Source organism: Rattus norvegicus, chromosome 7 (genome assembly GCF_036323735.1).
Source record: "Rattus norvegicus strain BN/NHsdMcwi chromosome 7, GRCr8, whole genome shotgun sequence".
NCBI classification, from domain to species: domain Eukaryota; kingdom Metazoa; phylum Chordata; class Mammalia; order Rodentia; family Muridae; genus Rattus; species Rattus norvegicus.
This window is the reverse complement of record NC_086025.1, coordinates 19,285,688-19,309,066: the sequence shown is the minus strand read 5'-3', so window position 1 is coordinate 19,309,066 and position 23,379 is coordinate 19,285,688. Positions and strand designations below refer to the sequence as shown.

Below are 23,379 nucleotides of genomic sequence, written 5' to 3'. Positions count from 1 at the left end.
TTGACAGTTAAAATCAGCCTGAACAGTCCTTTCTCATGCATGCCACCATTTGATCTTTTCTCCATATGTGACAAGCTAAGAAACAAAGCATAGTGCTTAGCTGGAAGGCCTGATGTCCACATCTGTTCATTGATTTTCCCTTAATTCTTTTCTCCAAATCCAAGATGATCACCTGCTTCTCTGAAGCCTTTACTGACAATGTCGCACAGCAGGGAAGCCTCTGGAAAACATATTCCATGAAGTATTACAGTCACAAGATGATGAACTCTTTGAGGTTGAAGGACTGTCATTAAGACCACTACAAAGCAGGTGTCCAGTGTCTCTTGAATACAGGTACAGTATAGATGGGACATATTCTGTTTATGTTTTTATTATCTACCCTCCAAGAAACCTAAGGGCTTGTTGAGCTCTCCTTTTGGACACCAACCTAATTTCCACTGGAGTCTCATTTATCTAATGGGGGCAAGGCATGTGTTGGTGAACTGGAATGGCCATAAAGAAAGGTAAATTACCAAGCTACATATTTATCACCTCTGAATGGTTTAAGAGAGAGGGGGAACCCACAGGAAACTACTCAAGGATTCGGTGGTCAGGATAAGAACTCAACTATAAAATTACCATTCTCTCTACTCTAGGCTCTATATTGGGTGCTTCACATGTGATACTCATTTCAGTCCATAGGTACTTACTGTGGCCACTGCTTTACATGTGAGGAACCTTAGGCCTGGTGAAGTTCAATTGCCCTTCCGAGTTGCATACCAAGTTGCAAAGCTGGGTCTCAAAGCCCAGCCAATGGAGCTCTAGAGAGCAGGCTTTTACACTTTTTTTTTTGAGCAGTTATAATGTATCTTAAGGTCAGGGGTGATTGTAAACTTTGAGATGAAGTAAAAGAACAAACAGAACTTTTGACAGCAGAAACTTTGCTGCCAGGAGCCAGAAACATCCAAAGGTAAGAGACACTAGGGTGAGTAAGGAAAGGGTAGTCATGTGCTGGAGAACACCACATGTGACTTAGTAACAAATCCAGTAGATCAAAAGAGCAGGATGAGATTCCTATACTGGAGGGATCAGGACATGAGGAGGAAGGTCAAATGCTTTCAAGAACAGCATCTATCCTGAAATGTGCACCTCGATGAAGATTCTGCCTTGCTTAAATCAGATCTGAATTCAAACGTAGCTGGCATAAACACTGTGGGACAATGTCTGGTGAATTCAGTGATGCTCCCTGAGCCTCAGTTTTCTCAGCAGCAGCCATTGCTGAAGATTAAATGAGACGACACACAGCAACTCAAGAGGCACTTACTGTGCTGGGGTGCTCCAGTTACCACTGGCTGCTACTGTTGCTATGGTTATCACTTCTCCAGTTTCTCCACTTAAAGGGCTGACCCTACAGGTAGAGCCAGGAAGCTTATAAACACACGCAAATCAATGCAATAGTAAAGGAGAGAAACTAGCCTTTGGCTGATGAGTTATGGTTCAACTAATACATCCTAGCATCCCACCTGTTATCCCCCCCCTTCCCAGCTGGTTCTTAAATTTGAAGAGAAAAGGGCCTCCATGGAGACCCGCACACTTTTAAAAATAACACAAAACAGAACATCTGAGGTCAGGGTTAGCCAAGCCAAACAAATAAATCTTGGAGGGTTGTATTAACAAAACAAGGCTTACTGGATCAGTGTAGCCAGACTCAGCTCTGTAGAGAGACGCCAAGTTCTGGTGAGTTTCAAACACAGGGAGGTCAAACAGGAAGATCATGTCACGGAGTACCTCAGAGTTCAGCATCAATGCTTGGCCAGGAACAGAGATCGTTCTACATGGGATAGGTTTCAGAAGCGAGGGCTTGAGTAGAGTCCTAGAAATCTAGCCCCGATGAGACTTCATGTGTAGGACCTCCTTGGAGATTTAAGTACCCAGTACCTATCGATATTGTAAATAGGCTCTCGAAGGTTTGGCATCCTCTGAGATGCACATCTGAGGCGGAGCTTGGGCTGAGTGAAGTCTATTAACGAACGCTTTAGGAAGCACCACCACCACTGTAAGGCATGGAGAACAGGCTGGAGCATAAAGATGAGCTACATGAACATTTCAGGAGAGGTCTCTATCAATGCACAGCATGCTGTGAGGTGGGGATGGGCCTTTGTGCCGTTTCATAGTGGAATGGATCTTTATAGGATTGACTGTAATTGCCACCAGGAAAGAGGTATGACTGTGAGCAGGCCTCTCTCTGTACCTAAGGCAAGTCTAAAAGAGGGCTCAGGGCTATTCTGAGACCCAGCCTAACAGCTGAAGCAACTCCTCCCACCTGTCTCTCCTATTTACTTTTTAGATTAATTTTTATTTTTCAAATTCTCTCTCTCTGTATATGTGTGCATGTATGTATGTGTGTGTGTTTGTGTTCGTGTGTGTGTGTGCATGTATGTATGTGTGTGTTTGTGTGTGTGTATTCGTATGTGTGTGTGTGTGGGTGTGTGTACGTGTATGTGTGTTCGTGTGTGTGTATGTGTGTATATGTGTGTGTTCGTGTGTGTGTATCGTATGTGTGTGTGAGTGTGTGTGTGAGTCGTGTGCATGTATGTATGTGTGTGTATTTGTATGTGTGTGTGAGTCGCGTGCATGTATGTATGTGTGTATTTGTATGTGTGTGTGAGTATGTGCATGTGTGTATGTGTATGTGTGTGAGTGTGTGTGAGTGTGTGTGCATGTATGTGTGTATTTGTATGTGTGTGTGAGTATGTGCATGTGTGTATGTGTATGTGTGTGAGTGTGTGTGCATGTATGTGTGTGTGCTCGTGTGTGTGCTCGTGTGTGTGCATGTATGTGTATGTGTGTGAGTGTGTGTGTGTGAGTCGTGTGCATGTATGTATGTGTGTGTATTCGTATGTGTGTGTGTGTGAGTCGTGTGCATGTATGTGTGTATTTGTATGTGTGTGTGCATGTATGTGTGTGTGCTTGTGTGTGTGCTCGTGTGTGTGCATGTATGTGTATGTGTGTGAGTGTGTGTGTGTGCGAGTGTGTGTGAGTGTGTGTGTGCATGTATGTATGTGTGTGTGTATGTGTGTGTGGGTGAGTGTGTGTGCGCATATACATGTATACACATGTAGTGCCTATGGAATCCAAAAGAGGAGGTTTTGGCAGTTGTGTGCTCCCTTCCTCCCACACGCTGTGGCTGCTGGGAATTGAACTCTGGATGAGTTTCTTCTCTGTTGCTGTGATAAAATACTATGACCAAGGCAACTTACAGAAGGAAGGTTCTATTTGGGTTTATGATTACAAAGGTTTAACAGTCCATCATGGCATGGCAGTGAGGCAGCAGGCCATAGGCCTAGTGGCAGAAACTAGAAACAGGCCTCACCTCCTTCCTCAAATACAAGCACAAGACTGGGAAAGCAAGAAAGTGACATGGGCGTTTCTCCAAGCCTTCCCCCCTGATACACTTCCTCCATGGAGATGGCGCCACCTAAACCTCTCTCAAGCAGTGCCACCAATTGAGAATCAATTATCCAAATACTGGAGTCTAGGGGCGACATTTGCCGTACGAGCTACCTTAAGGTCTGGTCTTCTGCTAGAGCAGTACATGCTCTTAATGGCAGAGCCGTCTTGCCACCCCCAAGTCCTTCATTCTTCAATGGGCATACATTACAGCATCCACTACAGGCCCCAATTTTGAATGGAGTCATCCACCCAGGAGGAATGAACTCTATAGCTATACTATAAAAAATCTGAAGTGACGTAGCTTGTCTGCAATAGTAAATTTATGGGGAGAAATTCTGACATGTGCATATGACAGCATTCTAGGTAATGTGGACAAGATAGCACTGTTTGCTTATTCTCATGGACAACTCTAAGTTAGATTAAATGTCAACGGAACATGCCTTTAATCCCAGCACTCAAAAGACAGGCAAGCAGATCTCCAAGTACAAAGTTAGCCTGGTCTACATGGTTTCAGAACAGCCAGAACTACACAGGAAAAAAAAACAGTCTCAAAAGAGTTGTGAAAAAATTATTGGAAAAATTAGTGCTCAGCTGAGTGTAGATAAACAAGAGAAAATGTGTACATGTTGGGCAGATCAAGGAGTAGATCATGTCGGGCTCTGTTACATCCACATCCATCCCTCCAGATTCTTTCTTATACTGTGAGAGCTCAAAGTTACAAGTCTTTATGTCTCGCACTCTTTTGCCACATATACTCATCTTTCTTTCTACCAGTGGGAGTTATTTGTGTAGGGACTGAAGTGGGAGAGGACGCATCAACCCATCTGCTTCTAATGTTACAGGGACTTCATTGCCAGCAACAGTACTTAGACAGATTGTAGCTGTTCCCATAACAGTAGTGAGGATGTGGACTCACGCTCTCCCTGGACAGCTATGGCAGTGACAGCCATGAATGAATGCTGTTGTGGCTTTGAATAATGTGACTTCCTCTTTTGTTCCAATCGTAATAAATCCTTATTAACTGCACCTCTCTGAAATAACTAGGATCTCTTCTGTGTTTGACTGTTCTAGTCCCATTTCTGTCAGTATGGTAAACTATTCTGCTAAAAGGCAACTACAGGAAGAGTGGATTTATTTGGCTTGTATTTCCAGCTTCATTGAGCAAAATCAAGGCAGGAACCCAATAGCAGGCCTTCTTGATATGGAAATACAGCATTACCTCTGAGCAAGGAATTCCCTTTATAGTCAAAGAAACTCAACAAGAACCATGAAGGAGGGCTGGAGAGATGGCTCAGTGGTTAAGAGCACCGACTGCTCTTCCTGAGGTCCTGAGTTCAAGTCCCAGCAACCACATGGTGGCTCACAACCATCTGTAATGAGATCTGATGCCCTCTTCTGGTGTGTCTGAAGGCAGCTACAGTGTACTCATACAATAAAATAAAATCTTTAAAAAAAAAAAAAGAACCATGAAGGATAGTGCTCTCTGGATGGCAGGCAGGTTCATGGTCAGCTTTCTGTCCTAAACTATTCAGGAGCAAATGCCTAGAAAATGATGCTGCCCACAGTAGGCTGGGCTCTTCATATATCCATCATCAGTGAAGCCAACACCCACGGACGTGCTTACAGGACAATCTGATCTAGGATATACCCTCATTCGGATTCTTTTCACAGATAAATCTAGGTTATGTCAGTTTAACAGTAGAGCAAGACAGACATCAACCAACTCCCATTTAGGGGCACACACCACAGTTTCCTATATTGGCATAATTAGTGCATTTGAAACCTCTCTGAAAAAGCACCCCTCCCCCACACCAAGGAGCATGAGGCAGAAGGTAATATGTGGGATGGAGGTCATCCAGGGAAAAAGTTAGATGAAGGCTTTTCAGCAGATGCTACCTTGTACCTTTCCAGTTTTCTTTTCTCTCTTTTTTTTTAAAACAAGAACAATCTCACAGCATTTATTATCACCCGATAATAAAAAAAAGGGTCATCAAAATAACATGAAGAAATGTTCCCAATACAAGACACCTTTAAAAAACATTGTACGGCCTTCTCAACTTCTGCCCTTTTCCATTTCTAGCTGGAAACAACCTGGAACAGAATAATATTATCTTTCTTTTAGCATGATCTGACCCAGTTGTTTTCTTGACTTTTTTTTTTAGAATGGATCTCTTCTACATCATCTTATATGAGGTTCACATGCTCATCAAAGCCAAAAGCACGACCCCCAATCCAAGTATTCATTTATCACACAGACGTGCCCAAACCCAAGATCTATTTTGCAAGTATCTGAAGATGAGGTTGATGGCTTCACCATCACTTTCTGCACCTTCTGGCCCTTGCCACAGAATGCCAGGTGTGGGAAAACTCTGATAATTAACGGGTGAAGGTTGAAGTCCACCATGACTGGGTAGCTTCTGGGCTCTGTGCAACATGGGAGCCTCCCTTCTTTAGTGGGTCTTCCCATTCTCTGACCTTGTCTGCGGAATGTCACACAGCCTCAATTAGTTTATCAATTTCTTTTCTCTTGATATAAAGCTGTTCAGCTAGCACCTGGGATTCCTGGAATGCTTCCCCGCACTAATGAAGCATTCCGGGTACACATTCTAAGCCCACAGCCAGTGACCTTTGCCCATCCTGGATATCCGAGCCCTCAGTCCCCCCAAACTTTATAAGCCTTCAGTCATCCTAAGTAAAGTTTTTCTGTCTACTGACTGTGGGCCCCAGTGTGGTTTATTCACCGTAAATACTCACGGGCTTCTGAATCCCGTTGGATGTCTTTGCTCCCACTGTCATCTCGGATTGTATTGGATGAGGATCCATGAGACTGGAAAGACCCACACCATGTTGGAAATCACCATGACCACATACATGAGTAGGAAGGTCACCTCAGAAAGATGCTTCTGGAACTCCCTTTCAGTATTTAACGTTAATTTCCTGTGAAATACCCCCCCCCTTTTATTGGCCCAGTTTCTACCAGTGTATTTCTGGCACAGGACATACCCTCCTTATGTCCAGCACAGGTCAGTCCATTAATCACTTGTGCTGCCCCAGGCTTCTGTTTGCAGATCTGAAACCCATCTCCCTGCAGGGCTGTGCCATTAGCTTCAACTCTTAACCTCAGTGAAACAATATAGGGTGGTGATTGAACACAGAAACCCAGGCTCAGATTCTTTCTCCATTACCTATTTCTGGTTTAACTTTTCTGGGTTCTCATTTCTTCATCTTCTAAATGGAGACAGTCAAAGCACCCATTTCAAAGTGTTATCACAAGGCAGAGTTAAGTTAACACTCCTCCAAGTGGCAGATGTTTGTAATGGGACCTAGTAGAGATATCTCCTATTCCTTGACCTTCTCCTTCTTCCTCATAGACTTCAGTCTCGTCCTGTTCCAACCATTTTTAGAAGGCTCTCCAGGTTGCAGCCAGTGCTACATCAGACCTTCACCAGAATATGTTTAGAATGCTGCGCAAGCATTTCTAGTGCTATGTTGGGGGCAGGTGTGGCTTGTTGTCTTCTTGTATTCTAAATGCTGCATTAGATCATGAAGCCTTCAGCGGCACCAAATTGGGAGCCAGCACCATAACTGAAGCTTATTGAGCACAAACAAGTGTTCCAGAAAACTATACTAAATATATTAATTATTTAGTCCATAGTTCCAGGGGCTAGAATTATCACCTTCCCTTCTCTGATAAGGGAGTTGATACTTGGATGTTTTAGGTGGATGGTCAACCCGGCTGAGGCAGGGTGGAGCTGAAATTCCCATCTCCACTCCTACCTTCTCTGCAGCCATAGCCTCAGCCTTCAGCCCACATTTCCACCCACAAACACTGAGCTGCGTTCTCCTCAAACGTTAGAGTTTAATACGCTAGCTCTCTCTGATCCTGCTTCACTGCAGCTGAGTTTCTGAATGGAACTTTCCATTGCTTATGCATTTAGTTTGTTCACATCAAAGAGGATCCAGCATCTGCTTTATGTCATCTAAAGTCTTCAGCCAATGAAGTGTAATAAATCCTTATTGAGGGGGTATCAAATAAAGTCAAGTGCGAGCCCTTCCCAAGACATTAGATAAACTTCTTTCAAGGTATGTGCATATCAATCAATCATTTTCTATTCACCATGGTGTCTAAATATTTACCAACATATCAAACTAGACTAACTTCAAAATTCTACTTCTCTATTTTGTTGACAGCTGTTTCTTGAAGTTTCACCCTATTTTAATGGTCAATATCTGTTAATTAAGGTCTATTTTTTAAAAACATATTTTCTTAGAATTTCACACACACACACACACACACAGAGTGTATTTTGATCATATTTAGTTCCACTCTTCCCTCTTCTCCTCTTTCTTCTTTTCTAATCCATTAAGTCTAATTAGTTAGTGCTGCCCACGTGGTCAACTTAACGTAGGCCACATCTTGGTAAAAATAAAGATTTTTCCACCCTTCCTAGCCACTAAGTGTCAATAGCTCCTCAGGATGGGTGAGACCTTCTGCTCCCCACCTGGTAAATTCTATTTTAAGAAAGGTTAATACATAGACGATTATGAAATAAAGACTAAAGTCTGCATAAAAAATAAAAATAAGTTGAGTTGTCGGGGAGATGACCACTGGGCTAGAATGCTTTTTGTCAATCATAAGGACCTGAGTTCAGACCCTTAGCTCCCACGGAAAATGTGTATGTAGTGGCATCCATCCACAGCACTTCAAGGGGAAAGCCAGATAGGAGTAGGAATGAGAGAGGTGGGGGCTCATTGGCTAGCCAGTCTAGCCAATCAGTGAGCTCCATCAATGAGAGACCCTGTCCAAAAACCAACCAACCAACCACCCACCCAACCAACCAAACCAAACCAAAACAAACCAAAACAAACAAACAAACAAAAAAACCCCAAAAAACCAGAATCCGACCCAAACCAAACAACCAAAGAAACTCTCAACAACAACAAAAACGAAAATACAAAACAAAGAACAACAACAAAACAAGACAGAATTAGATGGAGGCAGGTACGGCCTGTTGACCTAGGGCACACACGCATATACATGCTAGTGAAGGTGCCCATATGTGTGGCTACACATTCATATAGCATACATGCTGAGCTTCCCCCATAAACCAGAAATCTGAGTTTCCAAATGTTCCCCGTCCAAAAGTCTTTGAGGGTCACTATGACATCCTTGGCCTTAAGCTACAAGGATATAATCAAAATATAGGTGCACTAACAAAATTATGTAAAATCTGTCAGTGTACGTGTTACGTGTCAAACAGAAACTAATTTTATAATTAGATTCAGCTCCCCTCCTACAATATATCATCATGTATGTTCAAGTTTATCTAAATATTAAAAAAATAAATCTGAAACACTTCTGGTCCAAAAGATCTTTGATCTGTACAAACACTATAGGTCCAAATATATTGAACTAATTTCCTTTCAATCTTTAAGAACAGAGACTGCAAAGGGAGTCCCTCGTGCTCAGATGTAAACCTATGGCTTATCCAGGTTCCTTCTCTTCCTGCTTTTCTGTCTAACACTGATGGAGTAAAGCACTGTGGTTCTGTCTGCCTTGATATCTCCATTAATACTGAGAAAAGACTGAATATGCTCATTACAGTTCTCTCTCTCTCTCTCTCTCTCTCTCTCTCTCTCTCTCCCCGCTCCCTCCCTCTCCTTCCCTTTATCCTTTTCTCCCTTCCTTTCATTTTCAGTTTTACCAGGCCCAGTGTTCCCTGCTACTTAGTTATAGTAGAAAAGTCTCTCAGTCTGTGGGTTTACTTAACATTAATCTATTCGTCCACAGACCCTACCTCTTGATCTCACCGAGGAGTGACTTGTGTCTGTGGAAAAGTTATCTGGCCTCAAATACAAACAGGAGAGTTTGGCAGGCCAAACCACCCTGGCCAAATACTCTGTAATCCCACCAGGACACCACAGTAGGACCCAGTAGAGGTAGCTGGGTAATCAGATGCAAAGTGAAGCAGTTCTCTACTTGCTTCCCTGAGCTTTTGGAGTCCTGGCTCTGAGACAGCTAGGCAAGTGGTTTTGGAATTGTGGGAAAGAGGGTGGGGAGATGGGGTGGAGGCTTCCTCTAGGCCAACCACAACTAACTCTTTGACTCTGTCCAACAAAGCCCAGACGGTACAATTATCTGACTAATCTGGACCTTCACTGAGAGGCCAGTTTAGACTAAACAGTGGCATTCATCCTAACACTTTTCTTCAGAGTACTAGAGGATGAGTGTAAAATTTCCAGGGGGTTGTGGTTGCTTATGAGATCCACCCATTGATCCAGATGGGCCAAAGAAAAGACATTCAAAGAGATTGAGGAAGAATGTCTTCCAGGGACAAATGGCTAAATGACATCCTAATTGGTTTCCTGACTAATTTAATTTCTGGCTTTCCATGGCGGGAAGTGAGAATGCCTAAGTCAGCCAACATTTTCCATCATGACTCTAGCCCCCCACAGACTCCTGAAGTGTTCCCAGTGTCTCTGTGTGCAGCTCCATCAGGTGTCCATCCCTACATACAGATTTGGTACCTGCCACTTGGGCCAAAGGCAGCGTTAAGATACAAAAGGGATATGAAAGCAAGCCTTGGGGTTACCACAAAGAGAGAGGCAGGTCCAGCTCACTGGGCAACTAAACACTGCCAGATGGTTTACGGACAACCAAGATCTTTGAAGAAAGATTAGGAAGCAGTGTTTATCACTCTTGGAAAGTGACACGCAGCCAGAATGTGTGGAATCTGTCAGTTACTCATTCTGCAAATATTTCCTTCAGTTCTAGTTTGGGATGGGACCCATGCTTAACAGAGTGAGATCCAAACAGTCATGGCACCTACCCTCAGGCAAATAGTCCAGCCCTAAATGTATAGGTAAAATACTCTGCTGCAGTGAGGTGCTTTGAGAGTAGTTCCACTGAGTTTCCTGATTCAGACAGGACTCGGGGAGGGAGTCTCTGAGGAAGTTAAGTCATTGAAGGCCCAACTCACTCTTCAAAATATCACTCTAGGTGCTAGCAAGATGGTTCAGTGGGTAAAGGGGTTGCTGACAAGAATAGGTTCCTGAGCATGGATTCTTGAAACCCACAGTAAGCATAGTGCAGTTGCAAGCATCTGTTTCTCAGTGCTGTCAAGCAGAGATTGAGAGACAGACCTGGGGAACTCCAGAGGCTCCCGAGACAGCTAATAGCATACACAGCAGCAAAACCAGAGCTCCTTACTCATGCAAAGGGGAAGAGGACGCCAGAAATAGTTCTACAGTCATCACACATGCATTATATACATGTTCCTATACCACCACCACACACATACACACACAGTCACACACACACACACACACACACACACACACACACACACACAAAGTCAGATCACTCTGGTGTTGGCAAGAAGAATAAAGTGGATATTAGTAAACAAATAAGAGCTATAAGGCTGTTGGTTGAAAGTTTGGATGACTTCAACCAAAGTAGATCTGTGACAATTTGGGGACAGCAGTGAAAAAGACTAGGGAATTGTAAGATATGGAATCAAGAGGGCATAACAGAGGGTAGGTGTGGGGGCAGAAGGAGACTTACAGATTTGCAGCCATGGTGAAAGGTCCAGGTGGCACTCTCCACTGAGAGAGGGGCAGGGGAAGAAACTAAGTCCTGTATTTCAGTCAAACAATGAGCCCATGTCTAATCCTGTACTGGCCAACTTCCTCTGCCCTTGGGTTACAACCCCACATGTTCTCCATGCCACCAGCTCCACATGGTGAGAGCCCATCTACTCTTCAATCCAATTCAAAGAGCACTCCTACCGCAAAGCCATTTCTGTTTATGGACAGGACCATTGTTTCTTTATCCTTCCCTACACGAGCAATCCAGCATAGTAGACACTGGAAACATGTGTAAAATGAACAAAAATAGCCTGCTTTTCTGGCCATGGAAGGAAAATTAGTAGACACTGGATTAACTTAAAAGCCACCAGATCATACTGAAGTTCAAGCTGTAGGTGTTTTAACATGAAGCCAACTCCATCAATTCGATGCTCAGAAGTTTTCCTCCCTTCCTCTGACTCACAGAGATCAAAAAACCAAAAAAGTGCAAGGGTGGGGGTGGGGAGATAGGCCATTCCTGTTCTTGCATTCCAAATGCTGTTTCTTCCAGTTAGTTTTATTCTTATTCGCTGAAGAACGACAAGAAGAAAACAGTGAGGAGGAAAGGTGGTGGTGGAATGGAGTAAGAGGGGAGTAGAGGAGGGGGAGGAAAAGGACAGATAATCACTGTCTCAACCACTATCAGCACAAGAATCAGTAGGGGGAGGAGGCATAGAGTGAGAGAAAGCAGGAAAAAGGAGGACAAAGAAGGTAAAATGGAATGAAAAGGGAGAGAGCAAGGAAGATAGAGAAGAAAGAGAAGAGGGAGAGAAGGACATGCCCTGTCCCTAACTCATGCAATCCTACCTGTACGCCCACCATGCATCACAAGCTGATGCCACTATTATCAAGAGAGCACCAAAGAAGAGCTGGAAAGAGCTCAATCAGTGCTCAGCCATGAAAGTCCATTGCTCCTTGCTGTGATGTGTTCTCCTAAGGTTGAGTACAATGCTCCTTTAAAGGACTGTCTCAGGTTACTTATTTGGGGAGTCCCTGGTCAGGAATCAGGAGGTCTAGATCTAGTCCTGATTTCCCATGCTATTTGATCCAATCAATGCTTCTTTCTACATAAAATAACAGAGCTGGATATTGAGAGCATAATAGAGAGAAATGGTAGTCTCAATTCTGCTCTTTTTTGATGTTTCAAATAATTTAATCCCAGCTACAATGACACAAGAAAATGTTGACACAGGGAGATTAAGCCACCTGCTCAACACCTAGAAACAAGAGAGTCTGGATTCAAACATAATGCTCTTCCACTATGGTGGTCTGAATGAGAATGGCCCTCACAGGCTCATGTATTTGGATACTTGGTCTCCAGTTAGTGGAGCTGTTTGAGAAGGATAAGGAGGTGTGGCCTTGTGGGAGGAGGTGTGTCACTGGAGGCTGGCCTTGAATTTTCAAAAGACTTTCCACTCCCAGTGTGTCTCTCTCTGCCTGCTACTTGAAGATCAAGATGTGAGCTCTCAGCTGTTCCTGTTGCCTTTGCCCTACCATCATGGACTCTAGCCCACTGAAATCCTAAGCCAAATTAAATGCTTTCCATTTTAAATTGTCCTGGTCATGATATTTTGGTCACAGTAATATGAAAGTAACTAATACTTCTACAATACTCCATAGTCAAAGTCAAAGCAGTTATCTTCAAGTCATGGAAAAAGATGAAGCACATGGCTTTCCACCTGAACATCTCTACTTGTCTCAGTTTTGTAGCATGACTTCCTTTTAATATTTCTCTTGTAGAAAAGTTCTCTATCTGTGATGGTTATTCTTGGCTGTCAACTTGACTAAATCTGGAATGAACTAAAACCCAAACTGCTTGGTACACCTATGAGAGGTTTTTTATTATTAATTACATCATTTGAAGTGGGATGATACACCTATTATTCAGATCTTTTTAGGTGAGAAGATCCACCTTTGATTTGGAACAAACTTTCTGCTGGCAGCATATATAAATGACACAGAAGAAGAAAGCTTTCACCCTTTGTGTGCTTGCTATTACTCTTGCTGGAAAATCCATTCCTTTACTGCCGTTAAAGCCTACTCCTTTGGAATTCTACCATAAACTAACCAGTTGAGCCATCCAGCCTCATAGACTGAACAACTACTGGAATCAGACCTTCCATTCATAGAAAGCCATTTTTGGAGTTGTTGGACAACAGCCTATAAGCTTCTCTAATAAATTCCATTCACACACACATGCACACACATGCACACATACACGCACGCACACGCACACACACACACGCACACGCACACACAAACACCAGTTCTATTGTTCTGATCCTCTAGAGAACCCTAATTTATATGCTACCTACAACCAAAAGGTTGCAAAATTAGTGGACAGGAAGATTCTGGAACTTTATGAGACTCATGAGTACAGTCCGGGATTTTTCTGGCAATCTTTATTCATTATGACCACATAAAATGGAAGCAAGGTTGTTCTTGGAAATGTCCCCAGTTCAGAAAAGGGCAACTGTGGAAAGAGCTGGGGAAGGAGCCACCACGTACCTGTTCCACCCGGATCTCAATGTCGCCATTCACTTTCTTCCCATGAAAATATTTCGACCTGAAAGGAGACCAAGAGATTTGCTCAGTAAGGATCCATGCCTTTTATTCTGTTTTCCAAAGGCCTAGAGGTGTGAGCCAAGACAGGCCTCATCTGGCTCTGTCCTCCAATGACCACCTTGGTGTTTAAAGACAGAATGGTGGAGGACAGAAGGAAGAGTGGATGGGAAGACAGGAGATTCAAGTTCTGGTTCTGCCCAGTGACTTGGCCTCCTTTGACTCAACTGCAGCCTTTAAAAGAAAGCCATGCTTCCTATGTCTATGAGTCATTTGAAAGGCTCAATGAGAAAAGGAAAACATAAATAATACAGTTTGGTGCTGTTTCATTAAATTACACATATGTACTACTGATCCACCTGTTTTCTCGTCTTCTGGTTTAAGTCCATCTGTTAACCACTAGTCTTTTCCTCTAGCCACTGACCCTTCCATGTCTCTCTTCCACCAACCACCTATTGAGGCAAAGGAGTAGACAATATTCTTCAGTTGGCATTTTGTCTAGGCTCCGCCCCACAGTTACCTGGCAACAGCCAGGTATGCCTAACTCATTATAAAAGGGGCTGCTTGCCCCCTCCTCTCTTGCTCTCTTGCTCCTGCTCACCCTCTCTCCCCATTCCCCACCCCCTTTCTCTCCATGTGCTCATGGCCAGCCTCCCCTCCTCCTCCTCCTCCTCCTCTTCCTCCTCCTCCTCCTCCTCCTCCTCCTCCTCCTCCTCCTCCTTCTTCTTCTCTCTCTCTCTCTCTCTCTCTCTCTCTCTCTCTCTCTCTCTCTCTCTCTTTCTCTATTTTTACTACCCTCTCAATTCCTCTCCCCATCTGGTCCTTCAGAAGGAAGGGATGCCTCAGCATGGGTCCGCATAGGCACTCCATTCCCCCACACCTGACTGCATCTCCACCAATCATATTCCCTCTCTCCTTATCTTTTTATAGAACACAACACTTGTGACCTCCCTCCCTGTCCCTGCAAACCCTCCAATCTTACTGCTCAGTCCCTCCCACTTGCTCACTTTCCTCCGTAAGGAACCTACTCCTGACCATAGATCAGACACATGCTGTTTTTCCCACTGCTGATTTCAGGTATGGTTAGAAGCAATAACTGTGCTTAATGCCTGTATCCCACAGAAGGACAACAGGACTTCAACCAGTTTTATTCCAAACACACAAGAGTGTGCAACACACCACAAGAGTGCAATTAATTGAATGAATGAATGAAGAATGAATGAACGAATGAATGGACCAGTGGGTCGTAGGGTGAATCTGTGGCCTTTTTCCTTTAATGTATACAAGCACTATCATGAGGCAGGCATTTTTATTTCTGTGCTATCAGGGAGGAAACTCAAATCCCAGAGACTAAAGCTTGGAGATCTTAAGGGGGAATCTGTCTCCAGGTATTTTCCTCTGTGTCTCTGCTTTCTTCTGCTCAACCCTGAAAGAGTCTGGATAGAGGGTGCATAGGGCATTAGGTATCGTTCCATACATAATGCTAAAGAGCCAGTTTGCATTTCCCACTTTGCACTGCGTTTGCAATGAAACAGATACCTGAGTCACCAGTGAACCAGGCACTACATTAAGCATTTCCATAAACCCTCTTAGGGATGGCAGCAGTGATTTTCTTCATCCTAGCTCATCCTCTCCTTTCTCCTCAGCAGAAACATTCACAGGTTAGCACATAAAACTGTAGTCCTGAGCCTCCCCTATGTAAGCTGTGGTCATACAACCCAGTTCTAATCAATAATTTGTAAGCATCGCGTTCATGAACCTTGTCCTAAGTCTTGTGATTCTGTTCTTTTCCCTGGAGGAGGGAACTATTTTTCTTAATCTTCTTTTGTGAAAGGAGTCTTCCTACAAACCCTCAGACTGCTTCCTTCTGTCTGTGCTCATGCCCCCATCGATTCTCAGCCAATGCCAGTACAACCTCCCTCTCCCAAGCCTTCCAGCACCCTTGACTGACAGCTTCGATATTCATGGTACTTTTTCTTACAATGTTGTCAGGCTACAGTGTCACTGAGACTGGACTTTCATGGGACAGGGGTGGGTGGTATGACTTGAAAGTAAGGTTCTACTTTGCTTCTTTCCCACTGGTGCTCTTCAATGTGTGCGTAGCCTCACACGACGCAGACTTTCATCGAGAATCCTCAACAAGGGAGTCAGCACATCCCATCCCACTTCCTGTATTTGTGGGGGCTGTGAAAAACCAGCAAATATCCTAAGAGGTGTATGACTAATATTTAAAGTTGATAAGCATTCTAATCAACAAGATCTTATCCAAAAGCAACTTAGAGATGACAGGGCTTTTGGCTTATAACGCCAGGTTATAGCCCAGCATGCTGGGAAAGTCAAGGTCTGAACTGAAGCAGTCACAACGTGTCCATAGTCAAGAGTAAAGAGAGCATGAATTCATCCTTGCCTGCTTGCTCTCGGCTACCTTTCCTTAGTAGGGAATGGTACCTCTCACTGACTGGGTTTTCCCGATTAATAATTAGGACAATAATCTACAGCCATGTCCACGGGCCATCCTGATCAAGTCAGTTCCTGGGTTGATGTTCTCAGGCAATTCTGCATTGTGGCAAGATGACACTTAAAACGAATGGCCGCAATGAATAAAGCTAGGGAATGTTTAAATAAAATATCTGGATCCCTTCTCTGATGACTATAGCTCGTAAGGACTCATCCAGACCTTAGCAGCATAGCACTGGGCAGCTCTTGGTTCTCGGTCTCAGCTCACATCCTTCCCAGTTTCCCAGTCACTCTCCACTCTCCGTTCTTCACTCCATACCCAGGCAGATTCTGGTGTTCTTCTTCCTAGTACTTGACCTTCCCATCAACCCCAGGAGGGAATGGGGCAGGGTCACTCCCATATCCTGCAGATGCAGAAGTTGTCATTCAAGGTCTCATAGATTTTCCAGCTGTCCCATAGTTTCGGATGTTCAGGATTCAGTAAAATTCCTTCCTAATGGGGATGCTGCTGTTGTTGTTGCCACATGTTGTTTTATAGCTGTTTCCATGGACAGACAGACAGACAGACACACACACACCTGTGATGCTTCAGCATGTCCTCTGCTTTGTGCTTCTGGTCTTTTGCACAGGCTCACCCCTCTGTTTTGCCAGGCTGTCTCTCTCTCACCTTCCAGAGTCCTCATAGGTGCTATCTGCTCTCTTGGTTTCCTTAGCAGCACCCCTATCTGGCTGGGCTGGGTACCCCTCCTCCACAGCCAAGCATATTCCCTTAACCTTACAGTACTGCTTTGCCTTGTAATTATACATTACAATCTCTCCTCTGCCTCCAAACACCCAGTGTGTGAGGTCTGTTTCAACAGCCACTGCACAGGACAGCACCTTGTGACACGGCACGGGACTGCACTTCCTACATGCTGACCAGGTAAGGAAATGTCTCCCTTGTCCCTGCATCCAGATCTTCCTTGTGACCCTCTATTGCCACCTACTGGCCAATTGTTGCAATTACTCACAAATCTACATCTGATTATAGGGGTCATTGTGTGTATGTCCAACCTGTGGGACTGACAGTCAGCCTCGGACTTGATTCCAAACTGGAACCCAGACTGTTCTGCATTGTATGCCTCCCAAGCAGCTCCTGCCTCAAAGAGGCCTCACCTTCCCAGGAGTCTTTGGAATGTTTAGTGCTGAGGCTGGCAGGCTGTCTCAGGCTGAGGTGAGGGTCAGGCTGTCCATCCCTCTGCCTGGCTGGGAGTCAGAAGTCTGTCTCCTGCTGGGCCACACAGACTGCTGCCTTCTTGCTGGGGGTTGGGGGTGGGGATGGTGGTGGAAGGATGGGCTAAATCAGGCTGGAGCTGCCTCAGAACAGCCCTGTGTGGCAGAGAGAAGGGGAGGGATGGCATAGAATTCGAGATGCCTTGTGGGTGGAGGCCAGTGTCTCTGCTGTTGACTGGCTGCTCGACCGACCTTGGTTTAAACAGATGGATCCACGTTGTCCAATGGCTTTGTCTTCTACCAGCAGTCCCATCCCAGTGCCCTAATATGTCCACATTCACAGTTTCTTGAATAACTCTGCCAATCAACCAAATCCATGGTCCTGCCCTGTGAAAGGGGGTGGGAACACTGGATTCCAGGAGGTTTCTGTCTCTGTGGGTGGCCTCATATTTTACTGACACATTGAAGGCAGCAGGAAGGAGAATATTGCAAACTAGGCTGCCTGGGGCGGGAAATGCCTACTTTGGGGCCCCAGGATGTGGTGGCATGTGACAAAGATTTATGAGGAGTGGGCACTGCATTCTTTTCCTGCCTCAGGCAGGGAATGAGCACAGATGGGATCTACCTGTGTCAGAGCAGGGCTCCCGGACAGATCCATCCGACCATGGAGACAGTGAGGCCAGGCAGCATCTCTTACTGGATCCCAGAGTTTGAGGATTCTGCTAGCCCAGCCAGCCAGCTGGGATCCTCTTCCCACCTCCCTGAGTCCCGGAATGTAGCAGGGGCAGCATGGTCACTCATTCACCAGAGTCCCCAGGGTTTAACTCTGGTTCTCACACTTGTGCAGCAAGTGCTTTACCCAGCAAGCCAGGCCCATAGACCCAGGAAGCCTCTGCATGATTCAACCTGCAGCGCTGGACCATCTGCTCTGTGCAGAACCTTCAGGCTCCAAGGAGCCAACCAGGAAGACCACACAGGGCTCACTCCCTCCCAGGAGGCAGTGACACACAGATATGTGATAACCATCCGTGCAGCAGCATAGAGATCCAGCTTGGTCCAAAAGAAGCCCTCTGACCACAGGGAAGTGTTTCTTCCCACCTGTGCTTGTTCCCATCCACAAGTCCCCATACTGACTGCTGTGTTTCCACAGGCAGCCTCTGATTAAGCCAGTTTTTTGCATGGTAGTTAACTTCTGAGAGACCTTCAGAAAACCCAGCAGAAGAGTGGACAGGAATCCCCATCCCTTTTCTGCCATGGCAGATGATTCCCTCCTGCCAGGGAGCACATCAGAGGCTTCTACAGACCTTGGGGAGAGAGACATTAGGTAATGAGGCTGGCATCTGCCCAGAGACATGCCTTTCCAGGGGCCATGTTGTAACCAATGGGGTAAAGTCTGGGGACACAGCTTTGAAATCTCTATTGCCTAAGCAGAAGCAGGTCTCTAAGGGGTTCTAGAAAGAAGGTCACTGGGAGGGCCTGGGCTAGAAAGCCAGGCTGTGGAGGGTGAGGCAACACTTGCAACTAGGCTGTGGAATTCCTCAGAGAAGAACGAGGCAAGGGCATGATTCAGGTAAGACAAAGGCAAGAGGAGAAGAGCAAACGCTTGAGTTTGGAGCCTTCTCTAAGGGTTTCTAGAATAAGATCGTTGGGGCCTGAGCCCTTCATGACTTTCACAAATGAGTAGCCAAACCAAATTTGGGATCTTCTACACCATGGGAAACTCACCCTTTTCCCACCACCACTTGATCTCCGCCAGCTAACTGTACTCATACTGAGCCGCACGTGTGCCTGGCCTGCTCTGTTCATCAAGTTGAACTTCATCTCCATTTTCCATTGCTCCGTCAGTGGTCTTGTTTCTATTCACTGAAATCATGTAGTAAGCCCTCTGTTTTGATAGCTTCAAAGGTTGGTTTTCCATCACGATCAAAAAGCAGGTTCCTGGCTCCATTCTAGCCATTCAGAGTCCACTGTGGTAGGTGACAGTTTCTCTTGGCTTGCCTTGGATCCATTGAATGCTTGTCTAGTAGTGGTCCTTCCATTCGTATTGGTTCATGTCCTGACAGAACCAAGCCTCCCTCCTGTAGACAACATTGGTAGGTCTGTCAGAGAGTCTTCTCAAGAGAGAAGGAGTAGATGAAGCCAGGCTTAATATTGACCAAGAATTTGTTTTTTAAGTTGCAAAGGCAAATGAGGGTTGAGGTATGCATGTATGCTGTATGCAGATCTCTGGAAGGGTCTCACAGGTTGACGTTTCCTAGAATTCCAATCATTACCCATTCTTTTCCTAGTAAAACCTCATTTTACTTATGTTGGCCAAAGGTCCTTCTTTCCATGAGAAAGAACTTGACCTTATGCAACAAGTTCCGGGTGGTAGCTGGAAATAATCACTCTAAAAGGAACGCTCGTCAAGAGACATGGTCTTCACACATCACATGGTGGTATATCTAAGGAAACAGGTGCTCTGGGATGGAGGGTGCCCTTTACATTTGAGATCTCACGGCTCAGTCAAGCTCTTTAGAGAGACAGCAGAAAGGAAGAGATTTAGGGGGAAATTTTATCCACATTCGCTTCTGTTCAAAGACATTTTCCTTGTATCTTCTAGCTAGGTTCCAAGGGTGAAGCTTTCCCCCAAGATTCCACACGAGCAGGGTGGCGGCAACAATCTTTCTGTTTCCCCTTCCTCTGTCTCTACTCACAGAGGCTGGGTAGGAAGCTGCAGAGACACTGGCCCTTGGATTGGACAGCATGAAGACCTCACGAAGAAGGGTCAGCACTTGAAAAATTCTTCAAGTCAAAGGGCTAGGGGCTTGGGTGCCACACAAGGCCTTCACTGTGTGTGCACGCATTGTCTCCCTGATAAAAGGGGCCGGGCCTGGGAAAACTGAGCCGTCTCTAGGCAACAGAACTGGTTGATGGGGAATGTCCACGCCCCTCCCCTCTCCCTGGACACTAGGGCAGGGAGAAATACAGAGAAAGAAGGCAGAGGTATAGGACCAGTACTGAAGCCCTGCAGGTGGGGTCAGGTGGAATGTTTGAGTTAATAAATAAAGCAAATAAGAGGTGACACCCCTTTAATGAGACCCCCATCTTCAGTTCACTAGAAGCCCCTTACAGTCCTCCGCATACAACAGTTGGCTGATGCAATAGAGGGCTTTATGGTGCCAATGGGCATGAGTTGTTCCCCAGAGCCGGGGATCTACAGCAGAGCTGTGCGTCTATGCTTTAACCTTCTCCGTTTACTCTAGGCTCAGCTGATTGAGTTGGAGCTCTCTCTGTGACTCAGGAATGACTGCCAGTCTGCCAGGGCCTAGACACCCTTCCTCCAGGGCTTCTGGAAGCTGGCCCTGCAGCACAACCAGCTTAACTGAGAAGCATGCCAAGCAGCTTCCTTCCCCCTGGCTCCCAGGGCTATTATAGTCACAAGCAATTAGTAACTGCAATTAATAACAATTACCGTCCCAGGGCCTATTATGTCAGGGTGAGCCATGTACCCACTTCACCCGGGCCATTATCTTTACCCTGTAGCAAAGCTAGTCTGTAGTCCTGCCTGACAGAGGAGGAATGGGAGACTGGGAGGTTAGACTTGACTAAGGTCTCATAACTGAAAGGGAGGGTAGGGAGCTAGGAGTCTGGTTGGAGACAGTCCTCTGGGCTTATCTCTCTCCCTCGCTACTGCTGGTGATGTCAGAGAAAGCTGTGTTCTGAGGATGGGGCCCAGCAGGAGACCTAATTTGACTCCCCAAACAGAAAGCAAGGTGCTTCAGAGGCTAGCCTCTCGCTGTTTCACATTTACCTTCTTCCCTGAAGGGGGAAAATACTGGACACCCCTTGAAATTCCAATTTCCGATAAACATACGTTTAGTAATAAGTCAGTCTCATGCTTCACTGTATTTCCTTAGCACCTTCACTAAGTACTCACTTGATAACCTGTGTTTTTATTTCCTCACCCTGACGATCCTACTTTGATGGTAATCTTTATTGTCAGTGCGATGGCTTGCAGAATCACCAATGGAAACATACCTTTGGGTGGCACCATCCCCTGGGCTGGATTCTCAGATGGTCTACAATGGAGAAAGCCAGCTAAGCACCAGCATTCATCGCACCCTGCTTCCAGATGCTGACACAATGTACCTGCCTCCCACACCTCCTGCCATCCTTTCCCCCCACGATGGACGACTGCACCTTTAAAGTCTGAGCCCAGATAAACCCTTCCTCTCATAAGTTGCTTCGGATCAGGTATCTGGTCACATCTGACCACATCCTTTCCCCTGCCCCTACCTGCTGGTGGCAAAGATGGAGAAGAACATCCTGGTTACTGTGGACCAATTAGGCCCACTGCAAGCCCCCAGAGAGACGCTCCAAGGTGTCTTGTTGTCCAAGCACCCAGAAGTAGTCTGACTCCTCAGTAGAAGACTGGAACCTTTCTGTTACCCTCTTTCTGCAAGGAGCCTTGGGAATACCAAGAAAGTAACAGGGAACACCCAAGTGTCTTCTGAGAGAGCCCTCCCAAGGCACCTTCCTACAGAAGAAGCGGAAGCTCTTTGGTGTCTGTCTCTTCACTAATGAAATACCCGTCTCACTGACCTTCAGTTGTGCTAGGCACTGTACTCAAAACGCTAGCTGTTAAACAGGGGAGAAACAGCCCCAAGGCGGAACTAATGTTGGAAGCACGAGGTGGAGAAATTGCATGTGCTAAAAAATTCACGTGAAAGAGATGAGACAGGAACTCTTACTAGGGGCTTCATCATCCCCCTGCCCCAGCACCAAGGCCATTGAGGTGGAGACAGAGCTAGGACAATCACTTGCTTTACAAATACACAGGCTCACAAGCAAACTGGCCAAGACACAGAGTTGGCGAGAGTAAAGTGTGGGCCTTGATTCTGAGCTGCCACCTACCAGACTGGAATTCTCTAGAACTTAATCCTCTTCTCTGCTTACTTCTCATAGACATACGCATCTGACGTATGTTATGATCCCAGAAGTGACAACTGTAATAAAAAAAGCAGGTAAAAGGAATGGGAAAGTCCCTGCCCGAGCTCCCTTGGTACTTTAAAAAGAGGAAGGGTATTCTCTGTGTGCACAAGAACAATTTTTACAAAACATTCCCTTTGCAGGTCTGAGATCATGAGTGTCTGGATGCATCATGCAAGGACTCCCTTTCCTCCCGGCACCTTTCCAGTCAGCCACTCTGAGGGCTCTGGCAGGGTGAGGCTGCCTGGGTGGGGTAGGGCGCTTCCCTCCAGGCTGAGGTCACTGGTCTTCTGTGCTTGGCCAATGAGGTGTAAATGGAGTTTTGCCACCATCCTCTCAGCTGTCAGATGCTGGATGCGTGTGTGTGTGTGTGTGTGTGTGTGTGTGTGTGTGTGTGTGTGTGTGTGTGTGTGTGCGTGCGTGCGTGTGTGTGCAAGCAGTGCCAGAGCCTCCTCACACGCAGCACACGAGGTCCTGAGCTTCAGGTGCAGATGGGAGAGCAGCAAGAACAGAGTGACAGACACCCAGGCTTGTCCTCAAATGCCCTCATGGGATCCCAAGATGCCCGTAACATCTGCTCTGATTAGGATCACAAAGCTTTCTTATTTATAAGACAAGAATAGTATTAGTGCCCACACAGGGATTAGGAGGACTAGAGAATGGGTGGGAACCACTTAGCACAACACCTGACAAGGTTGTTAGTGTTCATTGTCAATTAACGGAATCCAGATTCCCCTGGGATGTGTACCTCTAGGCATGCCTGTGGGGATTACTGTAATTACATTAATTGATGGGAGAACAATCTTAATTGCGGAAGAGACCATTCCCTGGGCAGGGGACCCTGGTCTGTTTCAAATGGAGAGAACAGGCTCAGAGCAATGCACTTGCTCTTTCTGACCGTGGGTTCTGTGTATGCAACCACGTACCTTAAGTTCCAGTCCCCAAGGGTCCCCTAGTATAACAGGTCACAAACTGGAGCTGTTGGCCATAGAACAATCATCTCTTCCTCATGTTGCTTTTGTCAGAGTATTTTATCCCAGCCACAGGAAAAGACACTAAGTCCGTTCATAAATCTATTCATGTAATAATGAGGACACGGTCAGGCCTCAGAGTTTGTTG

At 45.6% G+C, this 23,379-nt stretch overlaps 1 protein-coding gene across 5 annotated transcripts in view; it reads right to left on the bottom strand.

The window, feature by feature from the left end:
- Positions 1–23,379, bottom strand: part of Syn3 (synapsin III) — a 457,540-nt gene that overhangs the window by 392,505 nt on the left and 41,656 nt on the right. For all 5 annotated transcript variants that reach the window (XM_063263103.1, XM_063263102.1, XM_063263105.1 and 2 more), the window contains one exon: positions 13,567–13,624. In XM_063263103.1, coding sequence (XP_063119173.1) covers positions 13,567–13,624 — 58 coding nt within the window. The remainder of the gene's footprint in view (positions 1–13,566; positions 13,625–23,379) is intronic.